The sequence below is a fragment of the Aotus nancymaae genome, unplaced genomic scaffold, assembly GCF_030222135.1.
Source record: "Aotus nancymaae isolate 86718 unplaced genomic scaffold, 86718_ANA_hifiasm-v0.15.2.pri h1tg000108l, whole genome shotgun sequence".
In the NCBI taxonomy this organism is placed as follows: domain Eukaryota; kingdom Metazoa; phylum Chordata; class Mammalia; order Primates; family Aotidae; genus Aotus; species Aotus nancymaae.
Window position 1 is genome coordinate 23,484,847 of NW_026988523.1, and position 20,804 is coordinate 23,505,650.

Below are 20,804 nucleotides of genomic sequence, written 5' to 3' on the forward strand. Positions count from 1 at the left end.
AAATAAATTTGGTGTGCATCACTTTCAGTTAACAAAAATCACATGCGTATTAAAATACCCTGGGTCTTTATAATAAAATCGTTTTTACACAACTACCTCAAACATCATTCAGAAAGCATCATTTTAATGCAATGGCTTGTTGTCAGTGTCAGCTGTGTCACGACCTTTTCAAAACTGATGGGATTTAAAAGCCTCTAAAGGGTTGTAATGACATCTCAGCTGTCATTTTCTAAGAACCACAATCCTGTGTCTTGTTTTCTAAGACTGGCAGTGTAGTGGAGTCAGATATCTAAGATAATTATGACCTTTTGAAAAATAAGCAAATAAAATATTGTTTCACAAACATACTATCGAAAGTCGTTGAAACCAAAGGGTATCCATACAAACAAAATACAAGTAGTTATTTATAGCAGTAGATAAAATACATATGGCACTGTTTATTTCATTAACTGATAGAAGGTTCAGCCCACGCTCTGCAGTTCATAGTTTGAGAGGCTCAGCAAAGTCTAAGTTTCTCTGTAGCTTCCAACCGGCTCAGGAGTACCTTCAACATGCAGCTGAAAGTTCTGAGTTTCTAGAGGGTCACCTCCTGATGGAGTCCCACCTTCAGTATACTTCAAACTCAATATTTCATCTATCTCACTTTTAAAGAGAGAAGTGTATCCAAGTATCTTCTGGTAGAATCCAGCCAAAAATCACATTTGAGAGGAGTGCAAAGTCGGGAGTGCAGTTCACAGACATGTCCAAAGGAGTGACTTTATTAAAGGAGTATATATATAATATATATAACATGTAAAGAAATATATGTATATGTTTATGTAAATAAATGTGTATATATATGTTTATATATATATGTTCCAGTTTACCATTCCATGTGCAAGTCTCCTCTTTAATATTTCAGTTATATATAATATATATGTATATTATATATTATAATATATATATATATAACTCACTAAAATTTCCAGTGAGTTGAGAAGAAAAGATAAGGCACTGTTGATAGCAGTTTCATACATCAACAGAATTGACTTCTAGGGCCATTTAACAAAATCTATTACTCCCTCTTAATGGAAATATCTTAAATTGGCTTCTAGGAGTGGATTTCTTTCCCCCATACTGATTAATCTCTCACCATTTCTTTTCCTGTGTCTACTCATAATCCAATATATATTATAAGGCAAGAGACACTCCTTATCTATTTTCTGCTTACACTCACTCTCCTGATGATCTCTTCCAGTTCTATGGCTATAAAGGGAATCTCAAACTTAACAAATTTAAATCTGAGTCCTGATTTCCTGCTCAAAGCTTTCTTCAACCCAAGCTCTCTCCATCTCTGTTAGTGACAACTCTTTTCTTCTCTATTCTGGCTAAATAATTGACAGTCATCCCTTGGCTCTTCTCTTTTTCATATAACTTATATTCAATCCACCAGCATTTTCTGTCATCTCTTTCTTTAGACTATTTCTAAAATCCAGTCATTCTTAAAAAGATGTTCTCCCTCGCCCTAGCTCATAACTACTTAATCACAAGTCCCATTCATTCTACTTTCTGAATAGCTTTGATGTCTATGCACTTCCCTTTACTCTCTGTGACATCACCAAACCTAATTCACCATCAATTGTCCTCCTGATCTTCTGGAATGGTATCCTAATTTTTCTCTCCTTCATCCACAGCCAGCTATTACACCACATGGGAGCCAGCGATGCTTTTTCAAATATGTGGTTACATTAGTCCCTTACTTAAAATTCTCCTCATTGGCCTCAGAATAAGTAAAAAAAGTCCTTAACAAGACCTACAATGTCCTACATGATTTGGCACCTTTATGCCTTTTGCAATTTGCCTTTCTTCTCTTCAAAACCCACAGGGCTTCTTCTAGTTTACCATTCCAAGTGCAAGCCTCCTCTTTGATAGTTCATAGTCATACTACTACTTGAAAAATGAGCTTAAAATTTCATTTCCTTCAGAAAGCTTTTCCTTCAGGAAGCAGATGTTTTCTTTGGAGTTGCTTTTTCCAAATCTGTCTTCTTGATTGACTTTTTACCTTAATCATCTTTTATCCTCAAATCCTAGCACAGTTCCTAAGCACCTACTCCATAAATACACCAAATGAATAAGCTAAAAAATTACTAAAAATAAAATAGCTAGCTTTTCAAAAATGTGTTAGACTTTATTCCCCGCAAAAAGGAAAATATCCATCTTATAACGGTGTGTGATATTTAGCATAAAGTAGCCATATGAAGACATAGCACATCAGTACAAGTATGTAATTAAAATAACATATTATTTACAGTTAAAATAATCATCTTGAAATATCCTTATGATCATTTTAGAGTTGATGTTATTACTCAAAATATTTTGCCATGGAGAACACAGAGTCACTAAGGAAATTCTAGAAAGAAAAGACTTGAGCAGAACTTGGGGAATATATATCTGCTCTGTTTACATTTTTGAAAGACTTATGGAGAATAAAAGCATTAGTAAAAGAAATAGAGAAAAGATAGTAAACAAAAGACAACTTAATTCCAGGTCATGAACTATTGAATCCATCTGTACTGACAAATCTTTCTCTGATAATCATATTGAATACTTAACATTATCAGAAGCTTTTGTATTCAAATCTGTTTAAGAAATCAATATTCTGGCAATTTTTTTTTTAACTGAGTCTTGCTCTGTCACCCAGGCTGGAGTGCACTGGCATGATCTCAGCTCACTGCAACCTCCAACTCCTGGGTTCAAGCAATTCTCCTGCTTCAGCCTCCCAAGTAGCTGGGATTGCAGGCACCCACCACCACACCCGTCTAATTTTTGTATTTTTAGTAGAGACGGGGTTCACCTTATTGGACAAGGCTGGTCTCAAACTCCTGACCTCAGGTGATCCACCCACCTCAGCCTCTCAAAGTGCTGGGACTACAGGTGTGAGCCACCATGTATGGCCAATTTTCTGGATATTTTTAAACCAAAATTGAATATAATAAAAAGGAAATTATAGTGACTTACTTTCTGTTAACAAGGAAGGCTTCTCAGAGGATATTCAACTTAAGCTAAATAATAAAGGGGGAAGAAAATCTGTGCAGGATACAATTGTAAGGAAAGAGGAATTTTAGATGGTAAAACAAAAGTTTTAGGTAAAATATTCACTTTGGGAACAGAAAGTAGTCCAGCTTATGCATATCAATAGGAAAAAATAGAAGTTAATTTCAAAATAACATATTAAAATCAGGGTGTGAAGAATCTCAAATGCCACAGTAAGATATTTAAGTTTTACGTTATAGAAAATAGAGTTTTCAGCTGAATTTTTATATGATAAAAGTTATATTTTGGTAAAACTGGTTTAGTAATACTATTCGCTATGTTCAGAAGGGAAAGATGCTGCAAAAAGAAGTATCAGATAAATGGTAAATTCTCTACTTAGGGAAAATGTTGCTTATGAAACCCTAAGCTGGAGAAATAAGAGGATAATGAGCAAGACCACTGTGAAATTAGGAAATAAAAGAATTTACACATATATATGCATGTACACACACAAAAACACACAAGATAAGTGATCAGAGGCAAAAGAGGTGTCAAACAATTCCTATGTTTCTAGCTCGAACAACTTGAAGAAATATAATTACATTTACACAAACATGTGGGTATGATGCTTTGTCACTGACATTAAGCTGAATTGCCGAGACACAGCTTTATAAGACTACTGAATATCTCCAGAGAACAGTGTATCTGCCCATCAGTTAGCTATCAATTGCTGATGCTGGTAGTTCCTTAGTAGGAAAACAGGCAAATAAGAAAAATGATGAGAATAAGTCAGAAGTACAAGGTCAATATATTTCAATAATAATATTAATTAGCATTATTAAGTTGAAATTGAGTTCTCTCTAAAATTTAAACATTATTTTAATCAAATCTAGAACCATTTTTTCACTTGCTAATACATGTATTTATTGAGTCCTTACAGTGTGCCAGGCATAGTACAGGGTGTTCAAAATGTAAATACATGTGTGTATATATATTTACATATATATATGTTAGTGTAATAATATAGAAATTAGCCGGCCGTGGTGGCACATGCCTGTAATCTCAGCTACTCGGGAGGCTGAGGCAGGAGAATCGCTTGAACCTGGGAAGCAGAGGTTGTGGTGAGCCGAGACTGCACCATTGCACTCCAGCCCAGGCATCAAGGGCGAAACTCCGTCTCAAAGAAAAAAAAAATCTTTGAAACTTCATGACTATTTTCAGTTTAAGTTAGATAACTTTGATATAAACTTTTCTGCCTCTCAGAACATATCCTGGAACATGTGGGTTCCTAGTATCTCCGCAAGCAGGTTTGGAGCATTTTACGTATTTGCAGGTGAATGGTGTGTTTCAGTATAACAGATCTCCATCAGACCTTGCTGGAAACGCCTATGTGTGGTAATGCCAAGGAAACAGGGACATTATATATAGATGTATATTCTGTGGGACAGATGGGAATCAGTGAAGAGGGGATGTTATCTGATCCTTTATCAAACAGAAACACAAATCAGAAAGAAAAGCAGTGTTGTGAGGAACAAAGGAAAATATGGAGAACGGGAATGAGTTGGTGTATTCCAACCTAATACATTCCAGTAATAGTTCTGCCTACTAAAACCACATTTTATGTGTTCACGTCAAAGTATTTGGAAAGAAAAGGAAGGTGGAAAAAGAATGTAAAGTTGTAAAATACCTTGCTTGCTTTTTCACTTTGCCTTTTTAAAAAAAAATAATCTCAAAATAAGGTTTTACCACTGTTCCCTGTCAGTGCTACCTTCGCAAGCAAGGAAAAATAATTAAACCAAGCATGTATTTTGCATTCTAGAAAATGAATACATGACCTTTCTGCTATTTTGCATCAGATTAGCTTTGTGTTTAGAAGTAATTTTAAATAATATGTGTGTATAAACTGTGCATTCTTTGATTAAACTAATCCAATGATATGCAACTTTATTTCCCACAGATTAACATTGACTTCAGCACTAGAGACCTCATCTCAAAGAATATTGCTGAACCAACACTCAAATGCTTTGATGAGGCTCAGAAATTAATCTATAGTCTCATGGCCAAGGATTCTTTCCCTCGATTTCTAAAGTCAGAGATTTATAAAAAACTGATAAATCGTCAACAGGTTGCAAATCATAAAAAATGGCTCCCTTTTTTGTGAGGAAGGTTTAATGTTAACTAATTAATCACTGTACTTCATTCCAGGCTACAATATTTTAAATATACAAGCACAATGCATGTATTTTGTTTTGTTTTTAGGATTTAGAACATTTTTGTACCCAAACAGACAAATAACGTTTTATACATCAAGCCTGAATGTCTAACTCATTTGTTTAGAACGTATTTGCTTTACCTACTTAATCTCCTACTGGGGGAGTACAAAGTTTATAGAGATATTTGAAACTGAATATTCTTCTTACATTATAAATGTAAGGAATTATACGTATCTTCACGTGGCAGAATGGAAGACTTTTTAGCATCATATACGCGATTTTAAATACCATTGCTTTATTTAAAAATCTCACTTTTGTAAAAAGAGAAATTCTGAACCAAAATATAAGCCTTCATTTAATATATTTAACTGTTTTTTTCAACCATTTATTTACAACTATTTCTAATATTGTGTTGGCTATGGAAACTGCTATATCTCTCAAATTATTTTTTTTAAATCACAGGAATATATATGACTGCACCATGGACCAAAGTTTTTCAAAATATATCACTTGGTTCAATTCAATGGCATCATATATGAAATGTGATGAGTTACATAAGAAAAGGGACTCAAGGGTGGGGAATACTGACTTTCTTATATTAATAGAAATACAAAAGAAAGAGAGAGACTAAGGAACATGGATAAATCCTTATATGATGAAGTATATAGCAAGTCATAAAATTTTAAAATTTGCAAACGTATCTACTCGATTGTGGGGAAGTATCTATTCACTCCTTCAGCACTGATACTTGTCTATAAAACCCAATCTTTAAAATGCATCTATTCTTAGATGTTTCTAAAATTGTTTCATTCGATATATAAATATCCAGTGACAAACAGGAATAATTTCATTTCAATATGAGAAGCTGTAAAGATTTAACAGATCTCCCATGTTTCCATTTTCTTTGCACATATTTATCTGTATTGATATTTGTATTTTTAGATTGTTTGAACATTAAAAAATGTAGGAAAAAATAGCATGACTTATTTTATGTTTTCACAAACTACTCATTTGATAGACAAAATTTTGTCTCCCCTTCGTCATGAAAAATAAACATTTAAACATATGCAAATGGAATATTCCCTGTACATTTGCAAATTCTTGAAAAGAAGGCATAAATAGAAATTGGTTGTGACGTATTCAGTGTGCCTAAAGGTGCACTTAGTGGAAAATAGCTATACATTTTAACATTCATTCTAGAGATTCCAACCTTATTTACTCTCTATTTAAATGCGAAACTTTAAAATTATTCTCGGAGAAGAAATAGACTTCTGAAGATAAAAGGAACCTTAGAAATTAAAATCACATTCCCACTTTTAGATGTGAAAAGAAAAAAATCTCAGTTATTTCCTAAGATCAAGGCTCGTAAGTGACCAAGCTGGTCAGAGCTGTGCTGTTCCCACAGGGGCTCCCTGTTCTGATAGAACAGCGTGGTCCCCTCTCCAATTTAGAACTGTGCTGAGGTCTGAAATCTAAATTCCAACTAATCCTCAAATACCCAGACATGATCCCTTTCATCAGGTTTTTGAATTTTCTCTTTACAGTCAGTTTACAACTTCTTTCTTGTTCCCATAGAGCAAGACTTTATGTTTAATGGTTGCCTCTCAAGTTTTCTCTAATGATGTGAAAGAAGCCACAAATCAAATTTTCACTACTTAGAAACAGTAGATGCTTGATAGTACCTAAAAATATACAGCAGGTGTCAAATGGTTTGTTGAAACTGGATGTTAAATAACCTCTAATAGAATCCAACCAAAGACCTTCAATAACAATACCTACCTCCTCAGCTCACTCCCCACCCTAAGTGACAATTCTAGGTATTCTGATTTAATAAAAGAAAAGAAAACAATTGCAGGTTTTTGAATACTTAGAAGTGAGGATTTTTAATAAAATAACAGGTGTACATCTCACACAGGTGGTCTCTTTCACACCATATGTTTTTTTATTTCACCAGTTATCACTGATGAGTAATTTTATGGATAAAATTTTAAGTAAAAAAGATTAATCTGAAAGAAATGAATAACAACATTAACATTCCTGAAAATGTATTTAAATATTCAATGATTGTTTAATGTCACTTCCTAAAAATTTTTCCATCAACTTTAAGAAATGAAGTGCTAACATTTAAAAACTAACCTAAGCAGTGAAACATGAATACAATTACAAGATATTTAAATTGAAATGAAACTTCAAATTATAAGTTTTCGAAGCACAGTGCTTTCCAGTTTCAGATAGTTCCTACAGAATGTGTTTTAATGCATTCCCGCTTCCCTCCACTTGTCAGACCTAAAGAAGTAAAATGATATATTTCTAAGAGAATCTTACATTTTTAACAATAAATTATGGAGCTACAATCCATGAATTTATCTAAAATTCTTTTGAATTTATTTGTATTTCAAGTATTAATAATTCCATCAATAGTGATTCTTTTAAGTTTATGTATAGCTTCTTATATTTGCCTACAAAAGAATCTATTTCTGCCTCAAGATATAATCAATAGATTTTTTTTTCTAATACTATATTGTAAAAATCTAAAATCTTTAGGGCATTACAAACACAATCTAGTCTCCAACTTTACCTTCCCAAATTTGCTTTTGTTTTTTGGATTTTTCTTCAGTATGTCTATACGTAGAATTCACTCTACCCAATCTTCATTGCTTTAATTACTTTTCTTACAGTTTTAAAAATTCTGTGTGGTACAGCAACTATGGGCACTTAGGATATTGTTGATGAAAACATATACTGATATAATAAAAGCAGAGAAAAAAAGTGTTTTCAGTTTCTTTTCCAATATCCTTTCTAATGAAGCTTAGTATCAACCTGGCCTTTTATACCATAATAGCATTCTGGGTCATAATTTTGGAAAATGGTCTAGATTTCTTTCCTGGAATTTTAAGGAAAGCTTAGGTTCATTATCCTGGACTTGAAATTTAGATTGAATTTTCTTTTCTTTGTCTATATGGAAGATAATTAGTCATTATTCCCAATCATGTAGGCTACGCCTAACATAAATAAATAACAATTATTAGAAAACTTAAGAGATTTATTCTCCTTAAAAAAAAAAATAGACAATTTGGTCATTATCACTAGTCTCTACATATTTATTTTCTATGTAATAATTCTATCTTTAGCTTTCACTCACACAATCCCTATGTAACAGTTTCACCCCAATTATATCAAAGGTGGGCCGGATTTGCTTCCCAACCACACAGCCAGGTAATTTATTTCATGGTGATGCCAATTAATTTAAAGTGAACTCATTTCATAACTGTGAAAAAGGTGGGATGTTGTCACAGCAGTAATCAATTATTACATGAATGAAGAGTCACACAGGCTAGCTTCCTCTTATCGTTTTGTCAGATTTGCCATTGCATTTTAATGGGGAACGATCAGGAACGAATATTAAGTGATAACATATTTACCTCAGCTATGCCATTTTGGAGAAATTTTTATATGTTCTGTATAAATACTACTTATAGAGTGTGTTAAGGTATATAATGTCTATGCATAATTAATTCTAATAATAAATGAACATATAGTAGTGTGTTTCCAAGTATAACAGAAGGTGGAAAAATAACATTTTCTTTAAAATGCTTTTTTATTTTTAAAGAAACCACATCAGCCTTTCTTTTTCTTTTGTTCAAGAAGCAAAAACAGGGCTAGAGATCTGGAAAATAATATATATATATATGCATACAGACACACACGTGTGTGTGTGTGTGTGTATTCAATGAAGTTTAATCAGGTTATTGAGTAGCCATTGAGTATTTATGATTTGTGGTATATCTAGAATAAAGTCAGCTATGAATAGCTCTACAAAACAAAAATTGCTTTATTCAATGTACATTGTTTTCTTGGGTGATAATTGTTTAATCAACCCAGGAAGTCTCACATTAAAAAAATTTCATTTATTTCTGTTTTCACAAATAATAATTTTGAAGCAATTAATTCCTTATGAATATGGTTTGAATTCTTTGTTTTAATACTTTTATTTCTTTTGTGCATTTAGGAAAATGAGTTGCCATATTTAGATCATTAATGTTGTGAATGATGGTGGCTTAGAGATAAAATATAAATAGCAGGCTTTTAAAAAAATAATAACAGAAAAGTTAAATTTTTAAAATTTGGATATATTAAATATACTTGCATTTACTTCTTACAGATTTTAATTAAAATATATTTATAGCATCAGTTTTAGGTTTAAGGAAATAACTATTTTGTTCATGATACCTTAAAATTGTTGTTTTTATTGCATTTTCCAAATATGTCACATTTACTCCAAAGACATAATCATAAATTCAAAATTATAACAGTTTTTTCTTACATATTATGAGGAAAAGATAAAGAAAATGCCTATTATTTGGTAGAAAAAAATAAATTTATTAATTCCTCAAAGTAATGTTTAATATCTGAATATGAATCTTTTATGAGAACATAGCATAATCCAATGTAAATGACCAAGAACACTGTAAGGGCGATTTAAACTGTTGGAGTTAGGACTGACCTGCTAAAAATTTGCTTTTATTTTTTTTTTTTTATTTATTTTTTTTTATTTTTTTTTGAGACGGAGTCTCGCTCTTGTTACCCAGGCTGGAGTGCAATGGCGCGATCTCGGCTCACTGCAACCTCCGCCTCCTGGGTTCAGGCAATTCTCCTGCCTCAGCCTCCTGAGTAGCTGGGATTACAGGCACGCGCCACCGTGCCCAGCTAATTTTTTTGTATTTTTAGTAGAGATGGGGTTTCACAATGTTGACCAGGATGGTCTCGATCTCTCGACCTCGTGATCCACCCGCCTCGGCCTCCCAAAGTGCTGGGATTACAGGCTTGAGCCACCGCGCCCGGCCCCAAAATTTGCTTTTAAAGTATTGTTTGCTGTCCAACAATTCTCGATTCTTTTGCAGGTTTGTTTGTTTGTTTTTAACCTAGAAGCAGCCTTTTGAAAGAGTAAATAATCCCTAACACTAGAAGGTTAAAGATTGATTGAAAATTTCAAATCATGAGTTGTAACTGTATTTTAAACTAGATAAAGCCATTTTCCTCACTCCTGAGTTCTAATTTGATTGCACTGTGGTCTGAGAGACACTTTGTTACAATTTCCATTCTTTCGCATTTGCTGAGGAGTGTTTTACTTCCAATTATATGGTCAATTTTAGAATAAGTGCTATGTGATGTTGAGAAGAATGAATATTCTGTGGATTTGGGGTGGAGAGTTCTGTAGAGATCTATTAGTTCCATTTGATCCAGAGCTGAGTTCAAGTCCTGAATATCCTTATTAATTTTCTGTCTCATTTATCTGTCTAATTTTGACAGTGGGGTTTCATATCCAGCCAAACTAAGCTTCATAAGCGAAGGAGAAATAAAATCCTTTATAGACAAGCAAATGCTTCCAGTTTTTGCCCATTCAGTATGATATTGGCTGTGGGCTTGTCATAAATAGCTCTTATTATTTTGAGATGCATTCCAACAATACCTATTTTATTGAGAGTTTTTAGCATAAAGGGCACCAGTTAGAATGGTGATTGTTAAAAAATCAGGAAACAACACATGCTGGAGAGAATGTGGAGAAATAGGAACACTTTTACACTGTTGGCGGGAGTGTAAATTAGTTCAACCATTGTGGCAATTCCTCAAGGATCTAGAAATAGAAATACCATTTGACCCAGCAATCCCATTACTGAGTATATACCCAAAGGATTATAAACCATTCTATTGTAAAGACACATGCACATGTATGTTCATTGCGGCACTGTTCACAATAGCAAAAACTTGGAACCAACCCAAATGCCCATCAATGATAGAGTGGTGTGGCACAGATACACTATGGAGTACTATGCAGCCATAAAAAAGGATGAGTTCATGTCCTTTGCAGGGACATGGATGAAGCTGGAAACCACCATTCTCAGCAAACCGACTCAAGAATAGAAAACAAAAAAAAACTCTGCATGTTCTCACTCATAAGTGGGTGCTGAACAATGAGAACACATGAACACAGGGAGGGGACATCACACACTGGGGTCTGTTAGGGGGTGGGGAGCTAGGGGAGGGATAGCAGGGGGTGGGGGGATTGCAGACGGATAACATTAGGAGAAATACCTAATGTAGATGACGGGGGGACGGATGCAGCAAACCACCTATGTAACAAACCTGAACATCTGCACAGGTACCCCAGAACCTGAAGTATAATAAATAAATTTAAGAAAGCCATTTTCCCAGAAGTAGTTTTTGTATTAAGTGGTAGAAGCCAGTGGAAATTAAAAAGTATCATTATATAGTAGCTTAAAGTAAATTTACAACTTTGTTGAAAAGTCTAAGGTTACATATATATATGAATATATACATATATCTACTTAATGAACTCTGTTTAAATTTCTGTTTTTTGAAAATAGTAATGACATATATCAACTGGCTATTTTTAAGTCTATATAAGTTGTGTTTCACAATATTTCTATTTCAAAAAGGATTAAAGCCTCAGGAAAAATAACATAAAATGAAAGCAGCATTAAACAAATCAGAAAATCTATTTTCTAAATGAATAACTTTGAAAAAAGAGGCTAACTATATGTTTTATTCCACGATTAATTAAAATGCAATCATTAGCCCTCACATGTGAATGGACCCTTTCTGAGTAAAGTGTGAAAGGCTATGACTACACATGCGGAAGTGTTTAATAACTACTGTCTGACTAGTTGAGTTGTAAGAATTTCTCACTGAACTAGCACTTGTTAGCTAAGCAATGTGGAAAGGCAAAAAAGATTTCCAGAAGTCTTTCAAAAATGTACAGTGAATTGAAAAGATAGCATTTGCATAGCAGCTCACAGTTCAAAGTATTTTCACAAAAGAAAAGTAATTCTATTTTCACATAAAATATACAACTAAGCTACAGCATAAATGGTAACTGCAGGATAATGTATATGGATGTAAATATTGGTAATTCATATCACTGTATATCAATGTATAATTGTAAAGGCATGGACTAGTTAAACCAGAGTCAATAGAGATTTCACAAAGAGAAACTATAAATTGATGTGTGAAAAAATTCAAAGAAGAGAAGGAGAAAGCAGGGGCAAAGGATGCAAAAAGCATCCGAAAGCCCAGCCAATCTGGGAGTCAGCACTCAGAATCTTACAGTAGTTGCCTGCATTCTTTACTCGGGAAAAGAGAAGCGTTCAGCTATTTAGAGCAAAAAGTACACTTGCTCCCCCATGCCTCCCGAATGCCTCACAAAGTGCACCCTGGATCTTTGGGTTGATTAAGGAGAGAAGACTCTCCCTGGGAATGGGCTTTTAAACTAATTAACCCCAATCAGCAACATTATCTACTCAATTATTTATGTACTCATTCATCACTGGAACCTATTTATAAAACTCGAACAAATTGTATTTAAAAAGCATTTATTTTGAGATGTTCCTAAAATTGTTCCTTTCTATAAATAAATATCCTTAGATAAATATGAAAAATTTTATGTCAGTAGAAGCTGCGAAGTTTCAGCAGGTCTTCCATGTTTCCATTTCATTTGTACAGATTTATTTATCTGTACTGATACTTCTGTTTTGCTATTGTTTGAACAATAAAATAGAGGCAAAATAGCATGACTTATTTTGTTTCCAAAAACTATTCATTTGATAGGGAAACCTTTGCTTAATATGCAGCACATGTGTTTTCTAAATTAGGTGCTTCCAAGTAGAGGCCTGGTCACAGCCAAACATGCCAATCTTTTCCTGTTGCTTCACCCACACTTAATTGCACGGTGATTATTTAGCAATTCACCTTTGTTATATCTTTAACAAAGACATAGCAAAGCATTCAATTTCAACTTCATTGAAATAAATATCCCCCTGCACGAATTTCATCTCATATAGTATTTAATTAAATCATGCAATATAATAATTAAAATTTGCATAAAGAAGCTTGAGGAAAAAGAGAAACATGACTGTTGGTTGATAAACCTGCAACTCTACCTGTATGAGCAGATGAGCACTAATAATAAGAATTCACTATTCCACAAATAAGAACATTTAAAAAATGGAGAATCATAATGTAAACTCTAGACTTAGATGATAATAATGTCTCGATATAGGTTCGTTGATGGTAACAAACATACTTCTCTGTTGGGGATGTCAATAATGGAGAAGCTATGCATGTGTGGGGGCAGGTGCAAGAGATCTCTGTACCATCTTGTTAATTTTGTGAATCGAAAATTAGTCTTTAAACAATGTGGAGGGAATGGAACAACCCAGAGAGGTTCTTAATTGGAGTTCTTTTAAAAGAACATCTAGACTGAATTTTAAGATGAGCAAATAAAGTACACTTACTGTCTAAGACCATGTTGTATTAAAACCCTGAAAGAGCTGATGGCTAAATAGGAGAGAGGAAGATTGACCATTTATTGTTGAAGCTTAAATATCTAAAAGGTGAAAAGGTGACTACAAATAAAATAAATACATGTCAATAAGATTATTTTCTTAATGAGGGAACCAGCAAGATGTAAAGCTTTTTCAAAAGAGAATGAAAGAGACTCAAGAACTTACAGCCACTTAAAAGGATGCTGAAATATTATTACAAAGTGATATATGAAAACGGTTAATGTCTCAAAGAGTAATACCACTATATCCTTGAGGGTTTGGGTTTTTTTTTTTTTTTTAATGAGAGAATGAGATTCCATCTTAAAAAAAAAAAAGAAGGCTTTCAGTCTTTTACCATTAAGTCTGATGTTAGTTAAGTTACAGGTTTTCCAAAGATGTCTTTTATTAGGTTAAGAACGTTTTTTTCTATTTTTAGTTTTCTTTTTTTTTTCGGAAAAGTAAAGAGGATATACTACTCTCATTATGAAAAACAAGAATTCTAATCTAAGTATTTAAAGTTGTGTTTAAAACTTAAGACTGACATAGAAACACTACTGCAAAATTGTTGAGAATATTCTTAATTACATAACTCACTGACCCCTATATAATACCTCATTTAACAAAATTTCCTTCTTATAAAAACTTGGCTTTGAGAGAGTGATATATTTCTCTCTTCATGTGAGTAATTAAACTCAGTCAATCTTTGTACTTTGGTAGTCTGGAAAATCAAAGTAAGACACATCTACTCAGTTGCTATAAATTGAGTTTCTTCTCTAAGCCTTGTTTTTCCTCTTATATGCCATTATATTTTCTGAATAACATCACTTCAGTGAAATAAATATAACTACTACTATACAGTCAACCCAATGTTAATAAGCACCATAATTTTTTTATTTTTTATGAAAGAGAGGAAGAAAAAGGAAGAGAAAGAGGGAGAGAGAACGGGAATCTTGCTCTATTGCCCAGACTAGAATGCAGTCTAAAAATGGGTATCGAAAACCTCTTTTTCGCCAATAATTGTGCTTAACAATGGAGACGGGAAGGAACGAGGGAAGAAAATAACAAACAAGCAGCCAACCAATATTTCATTTAAACCTATGAAATGCTATGCAATTACTGAGGCGTGATTCACTCTTGGGTACAAGCAATTATCCTACCTTAACCTACCAAGTAGCTGGGACTACAGGCACCTGCCACTACACCCAGCTAATTTTTGTATTTTTAGTAGATATAGGGTCTCACCATGTTGGCCAGGTTGGTCTCAAACTCCTGACCTCAGGTGTTTCACCTGCCTTGGCTTCCCAAAGTGCTAGGATTACAGGTGTGACCCATGGTGCCCGGCCAGGTTGTTTTTTTTAAGCAGACAGAAATCATTGCCTCACTAGCAGATAAAAATCATTTGTAATTTATTAATCTACTAGTTATCATCTACCTTCACTGCATCTGAATCCTGATCAATAGTACATAGCTAAATCAAACAATGCTTAATTCCTTTAGAGCAGGGGTTGACAAACGTTTTCTGTAAAGGCTCAAATGGTAAACACGTTAATATTTGTGAATTACCTAAAGTCTCTGTCACATATTTGTCTTTGTTTCTTTACCTTAATCGTTTTAACAACTTTTTAAAAATGCAAAATCTATTCTTAGCTCAAAGAATGAACAAGCATGGGCTTTGGGCTGGATTTAATCTGTGGGTTAAAATTTGCCAACCCCCTGCCCAAGGCAATAAAGTAGTCTCTGAGTGAGTCTGTTGCACAATGGTCTATCGTGATATTGGAAAAATTTGCAGTCTTCCCTTGTCTTATTTCCAAATTTTGGATAATTTGTTAACTATACAAATGAGAAAGCAGAGGAAAAAAGAGTTGAGTAGCTAAATGCCCCAAAGCAAGCTGCACAGCTGGGACTTGAGTTTGACATTAAACGGCTTACTCTTTCATTTCTCTTAATCACATTCATGCACACACACAAGCACATCACAAACATACAGTTTTGATGAACTATTTTTAAAAGAATTTATTTCACTTTCTTATTCCTTTTACATGATGATCAAAAAGAGATATTTAGTAAGGAATCCAGTTGCTATGGTTTCTCACTGTTACGTTGGGTAGTTGTAATCAGAAGCTGTTCTTAAGAAGTCAATGTCTAAGAGTAAAAAGCTAAAAGGAAAACGCAAAGAAACCTGGGACGAAGAATAAAAGAAACTGAAGAAAGTAAGTATGAAAAGAGTAGTGGAAACAAAAACCAGAGACGAATCAGGAGAGAAAAAAGCACAACACACAGTAAAGCAGATTCTTGAGAGTAAAATCTACTAAACTATTGATTCTTGAGAGTAAAATTTCATTTCCACACAATACAAATAGCCAGTCCCTGATAAACCATCCAGGTTAATCTAAGAAAGGTAGGGCATTGAAAAAAGAACAGCTATGAAATACATATAACTCATTAATCTCAAACACATTTCTCACTATTAACATTATAATTAGCAGATACTACTATAAATTAACATTAAAATATACTAAATTTGCATAAGAAGAATACTATTATATCACACTGCATTTCCATTTATTGGGTAATTCAAACTTCTGAATATATAATAACAATAAGATTATGCTGAATTACTTTATTAAATCTATAATATGAAATAAAAGATATTTAAATCTTTAGGTGTTTAATGTTTTATTTCATTAAATTCATACATTATACAATTGTATTTATCTAAAATTGTTCAAATTAGGTTTCACAATAGTTTTATAAAAATAATCTCAAACCTAGAAATAATTTTTAACATTTCATGAATTTGAAATAATATAGCACGAATTAAACATATAACTGTTAATATATAATCATATTTGAATTGAAAAAGATTTTATTAAGTATGAATATTTCATATATATGCTTAGAAAAAATATAATTTCTTAGGGACATGAAATATAAGAAATTGAGGAACTTTATGTACAAAGTATCTGAAAATTTTTTAATGTAAAACTTTTAATGTAAGATGACTTTCCTCTCAAGACTAAAATGCTAAATTTAGAATTCTAAGTACCAACTTTTTGACAAAAAGATGCAGCGTACTGGCTTTCAAGAGCTATGCAATACATTATGTATATATAATTTTACCCTTGCTATAACACTGAATAAATGTACATACTATATTATAATGAAGCATTTCTTCCTAGTAGTATTCTAAACTTCCATATAACAACTCAGACATCAGTAAAGAGTTAGTGAACATATGTTACAATTATGTGTTAAAACCAAAGCATAATTAATTCTACATCTCAGTGCTTAATATATCTTACCTTATCATTCTTACTGTGAATGATATATTACCCTACTTTCAAGCTAACAAGTTAACCTTCTACAATTTCATGAATACTGACAGAAGACACAGATTCCTAGAACTGGAAAAAAGATGTTATGGCTCACAGCAAAGGTAATATACACTACAATTAGTGATATGAATTACTAGTAATAGTAGCCACAGCGTCAGCAACTTCCAGCCCCAGTTTCCACAGGATAATGCTCAGACGGCCAGGTGATACGTGCAAACTCTGCAGCTTGTGTTTCAAAAAAGAAAAGCTAAGCTCAGAGAACCTGAATCTTTTAGAGTGGGCAGTAAACATGCCTATCTTCTGCTCTGGAGAGAGATACTATGCCTTCCAAGACTGTTTGCTATACAAATATTCTAGAAAAATTGCACCAAAACCCAAGCAGTCAGTGCCTCTGCTAGCAAAATGGGCAAGGATGTGAGAAGCCTGTCTATGTCCTAACAACCCCCAAAGAGTAGAAAACAACTAGTCTTATTTCAGGAAACATGGAAAGAATGATCATTTTGCTGTGTGAATTGTAACTACAGAGGTGCATTTGACCTTGCAGAAAGACATTTCTTGAGAGCAGGAGGTAATAATCCATAGAGAAAAGGTAATAGTCATCTTTTGACAGAGAAGATACTCTCAATAAAAAGATTTTGAAGAACATTATTTTGTATGAGAGGGGATTTTTCTCTTTGGAAGCTCTTCAACCAGCTGCCTACAAATGGTTAAGAGAAATGCCCTGGGAAAGAGGCGTATATTTTCTAAAGTTGGTAATACTTTGGGCTAAACAGATTGCATTTAAAATAAGTGTCACAAGTGAGATGACTCAACTGAAGCTTTTCCGCTCCCAGATCTACTGTTTGCTGTCTTTTAACAAGAAGTCATCATTGTAAATCCTAAATTTACCATACATAGTTCTAGTTGTATCACACTACTTGTGGTTCCATATCATAGTTATGCAACATTGCAGATGAGCGAGGTTGCCCACTTGAAAGTCAGCTTCATTTACTGTGTTGCTGTATTCCTGAGAGCCCTTTGCAGTAGCATAACAAAGCCATAATTCTCTTTGTTTAAATCAGTTTGTGTATAGTGGGGATAATGCAAAATTCTAGTATTATGCAAATTTTGAAAATAATTAAACACATTTTCCTCTATGAGTGGCACAAGACGGCTGCCTATCAATTTGCTAATCTATCAAGTACACAGATATAATTTATATAAATATACTACAGTAACAGGTTTTAAGGAAAACTATAATCAAAACAATGCATTAAAATTAGTTTTCTTTTTTGTTGTTCACATTTTTAGAATTTATACTATCTGTGATCCAACACTAACAAAAATCTCCACAAAATACAAAAATGTCTTAAGTAAATTGATATGTTGATGTGTAACATCTAAGAATGAGGACGAGTACTTGCAGTATGTTTTTATATATTTTATTTTGCTGCTTATTTTGCTATTATTTTCTTCCTGCAGAATTTTTACTCTCACCTACCTAACCTATTGTTGGAACATAAGAATAATCCAAGTTGGCAGATAATGAATGGAAAAAGACAGTAACTACTCCAATCTCTACATGTATTCATCCATCCATTCATCCATTTGCTCAGCCATCTAAATGGTCCTTTCAACCATTAAGCAATCTAGGAAATAACTAACTGTTAGGTTGTTTTATAACTGTGATGGATAGAAAAGTGGGTAAGAGGTAGAGACTTATTTCAATGGGTTAAATAATATATTACTTTCACTGATCACATTATAGGGAAATTATTACAGGAATTCACTGACAGATGGCCCTGGCAGTATGTGTATCAGATGAAGTGAGGCAGTGGGAAGTTGAAGAGAGAAAAAAAGATTGGGTGTGTGTGCCAGTGTGTTTGTTTGGAACTGGAAGAGCCTCAAATGAAATATGAAAGAAAAGTTAGGCATTAACTGATCCTAAAAACCTACCAGACAGAGTGATGGGGTATGAAAAGATATGGGGAAACTCATAATGACCTCTACTTTCTTTCCTTCATACCTTTGGAAGCAAAGGTATGGGGAAAGGAAAGGAGAGATGCCCAGCCAGCTCCACATTTAAATAAATGATTTAGTCTCATCTGTTGGCATTCATTGCTCTCCTTATTATTATGGCTGAATCTGAACGTGGAGATATGGTATCCCTAGATATTCTACCAGTCTTTTCTACAAGCTACACATAACAAATCAAGATTGTAGGTGTCCACACTAAAGAGAAACAGAACTTCTCTTTTTGGTTTTGCTTTGTAGCCTGCTGATGTGCCACCAGTTAGAGGTACTAATATTCATATACTCCGGAGATCTTTTTTGAATACTCAATACGAAGCACACAGTGAGTTAGTTTCTAGGAATACAAAAATGCATACGGTAGGTAGGATATCTGCTTTTTGGAAAGTACAGTTGAGTAACAGAGAGAAAATTAAACAAGCCCAGGACACATTTTCTATAAAAAGAAAAGGGCAAGGTTTAAGGAAGTATACACCAAGTTCTTAGGCAGAGATGCAAGGCTCAGACAAAGCTTTCCAAAAAATATCTAACATTCTGTGGGCTAGGGTAAGGAGCAAGCTTTGAAGGAGTCCGAGCAACAGAATAACAAAACCAAAATTTTCTGTTAGAAAGATAAATGTGTGTAGTGTTGAAATGCCTTGGAAATGAAGACAACTTCTGCTTCCAGATGTTAAATAAAATGTTCATGTAAAATCTTATAAATATAGGAACGTTTACCAAAATATTCTATTTCTTTGACCTTCTTTCTACATATAAGTGATACACTCCTTCGGGGCAAGAAACGTTCCTTTCACAAAGCAGTTTGACAGCACTTCATATGCAGTAAACATATTTTAAATACTTCTGTAATGTCTAATCTGGAACCAGAAAACACAACACACTAAAGCTGGAAGTGTCTGTTTGCTTTCCGTAAACGACATGTAAGCTGATCACAAACTCTAAAAGTGCTTACGAACATGGTTGACATGTTTAAGAACACCTCGATTTTGTTATCCTTTCATGTTCCATGTGCCATTAAATTTTTTAAAAAATCAAAATTTGACTAAATGTCTGCAACCAGTAGCCTCTCTCTTGCCTATTTTCTCGGTCCTGTTCTCTAGAAGGGTGGGGTCATGAATAGGGAACAACTAACAAAGCCACTTTTCCTTTCCACAAACTAAACACATGAAACTCTCCAGCTAATCTCCAGATGAGATTCCCAGTGGGAACTGCATGTGTGTAACAGAATTAGAATGAAAGTTTCCATGACAGAGAAACCTCCCACCTGATCATTCCACATCAAAATTCATACCATTAGGGGGAAAATTCACCCCTAAACTTTCATCCAGCTCGAAGTCGAAACGGGGGAGAAAGTGAAAGAACACCCTGGTGGAAAATCAACTGCTTGCTGCTAATTGGGCTCCTCCACAATCCCCCAAAGAAGACCAGCTAGCCAATTAAGCTTAATTGCTGCACACCAGGGCCTTGGGGTCTGGCCCCTACAGAACTCACAGCAGTAGCTACAGGGACTTCTTTGCCCAGAGCAGGGTTTCAACCCCACACTTCTCTAATCTCAGTGATACTTTACCCTAATACACTCAAGATGAGAGAGGACATATTCTACCTTTAGAATTATGCCATATTATTTAGGATTGGTTTCTAATTAATGTTCTTCTCTGAATTTCAATATATGCCCCAGTCTTTGCTATTTATTTCAGTTTATGATAATCAAAAGAAATACCAGAGAAAAATATACTAGTGGGGAAAGATGAGTGCAAAATTACCATTATAAAACCCCAGCTCTGTGATATAATACAAATCAGTACATAGTATCTATTTTGTTGTTGTTGTTTCACACTTTAAACATTACTCCTTGACTGTAATTTAGAAAATGTTCTAGAAATAGTTGCTGG

The 20,804-nt window shown here is 33.7% G+C and overlaps 1 protein-coding gene and 1 long non-coding RNA gene across 2 annotated transcripts in view; one reads left to right on the forward strand and one right to left on the reverse strand.

Moving 5' to 3' along the window:
* Window positions 1-6,297, forward strand: part of RGS21 (regulator of G protein signaling 21) — a 55,340-nt gene extending 49,043 nt beyond the window's left edge. Inside the window, exon 5 of the mRNA XM_012444689.3 lies at window positions 4,970-6,297. Coding sequence (XP_012300112.1) covers window positions 4,970-5,173 — 204 coding nt within the window. The 3' untranslated portion in view covers window positions 5,174-6,297. The remainder of the gene's footprint in view (window positions 1-4,969) is intronic.
* The window catches only part of LOC135272305 (uncharacterized), a 144,567-nt gene that overhangs the window by 115,556 nt on the left and 8,207 nt on the right, over window positions 1-20,804 (reverse strand). The gene's annotated exons all lie outside the window — the stretch shown is intronic.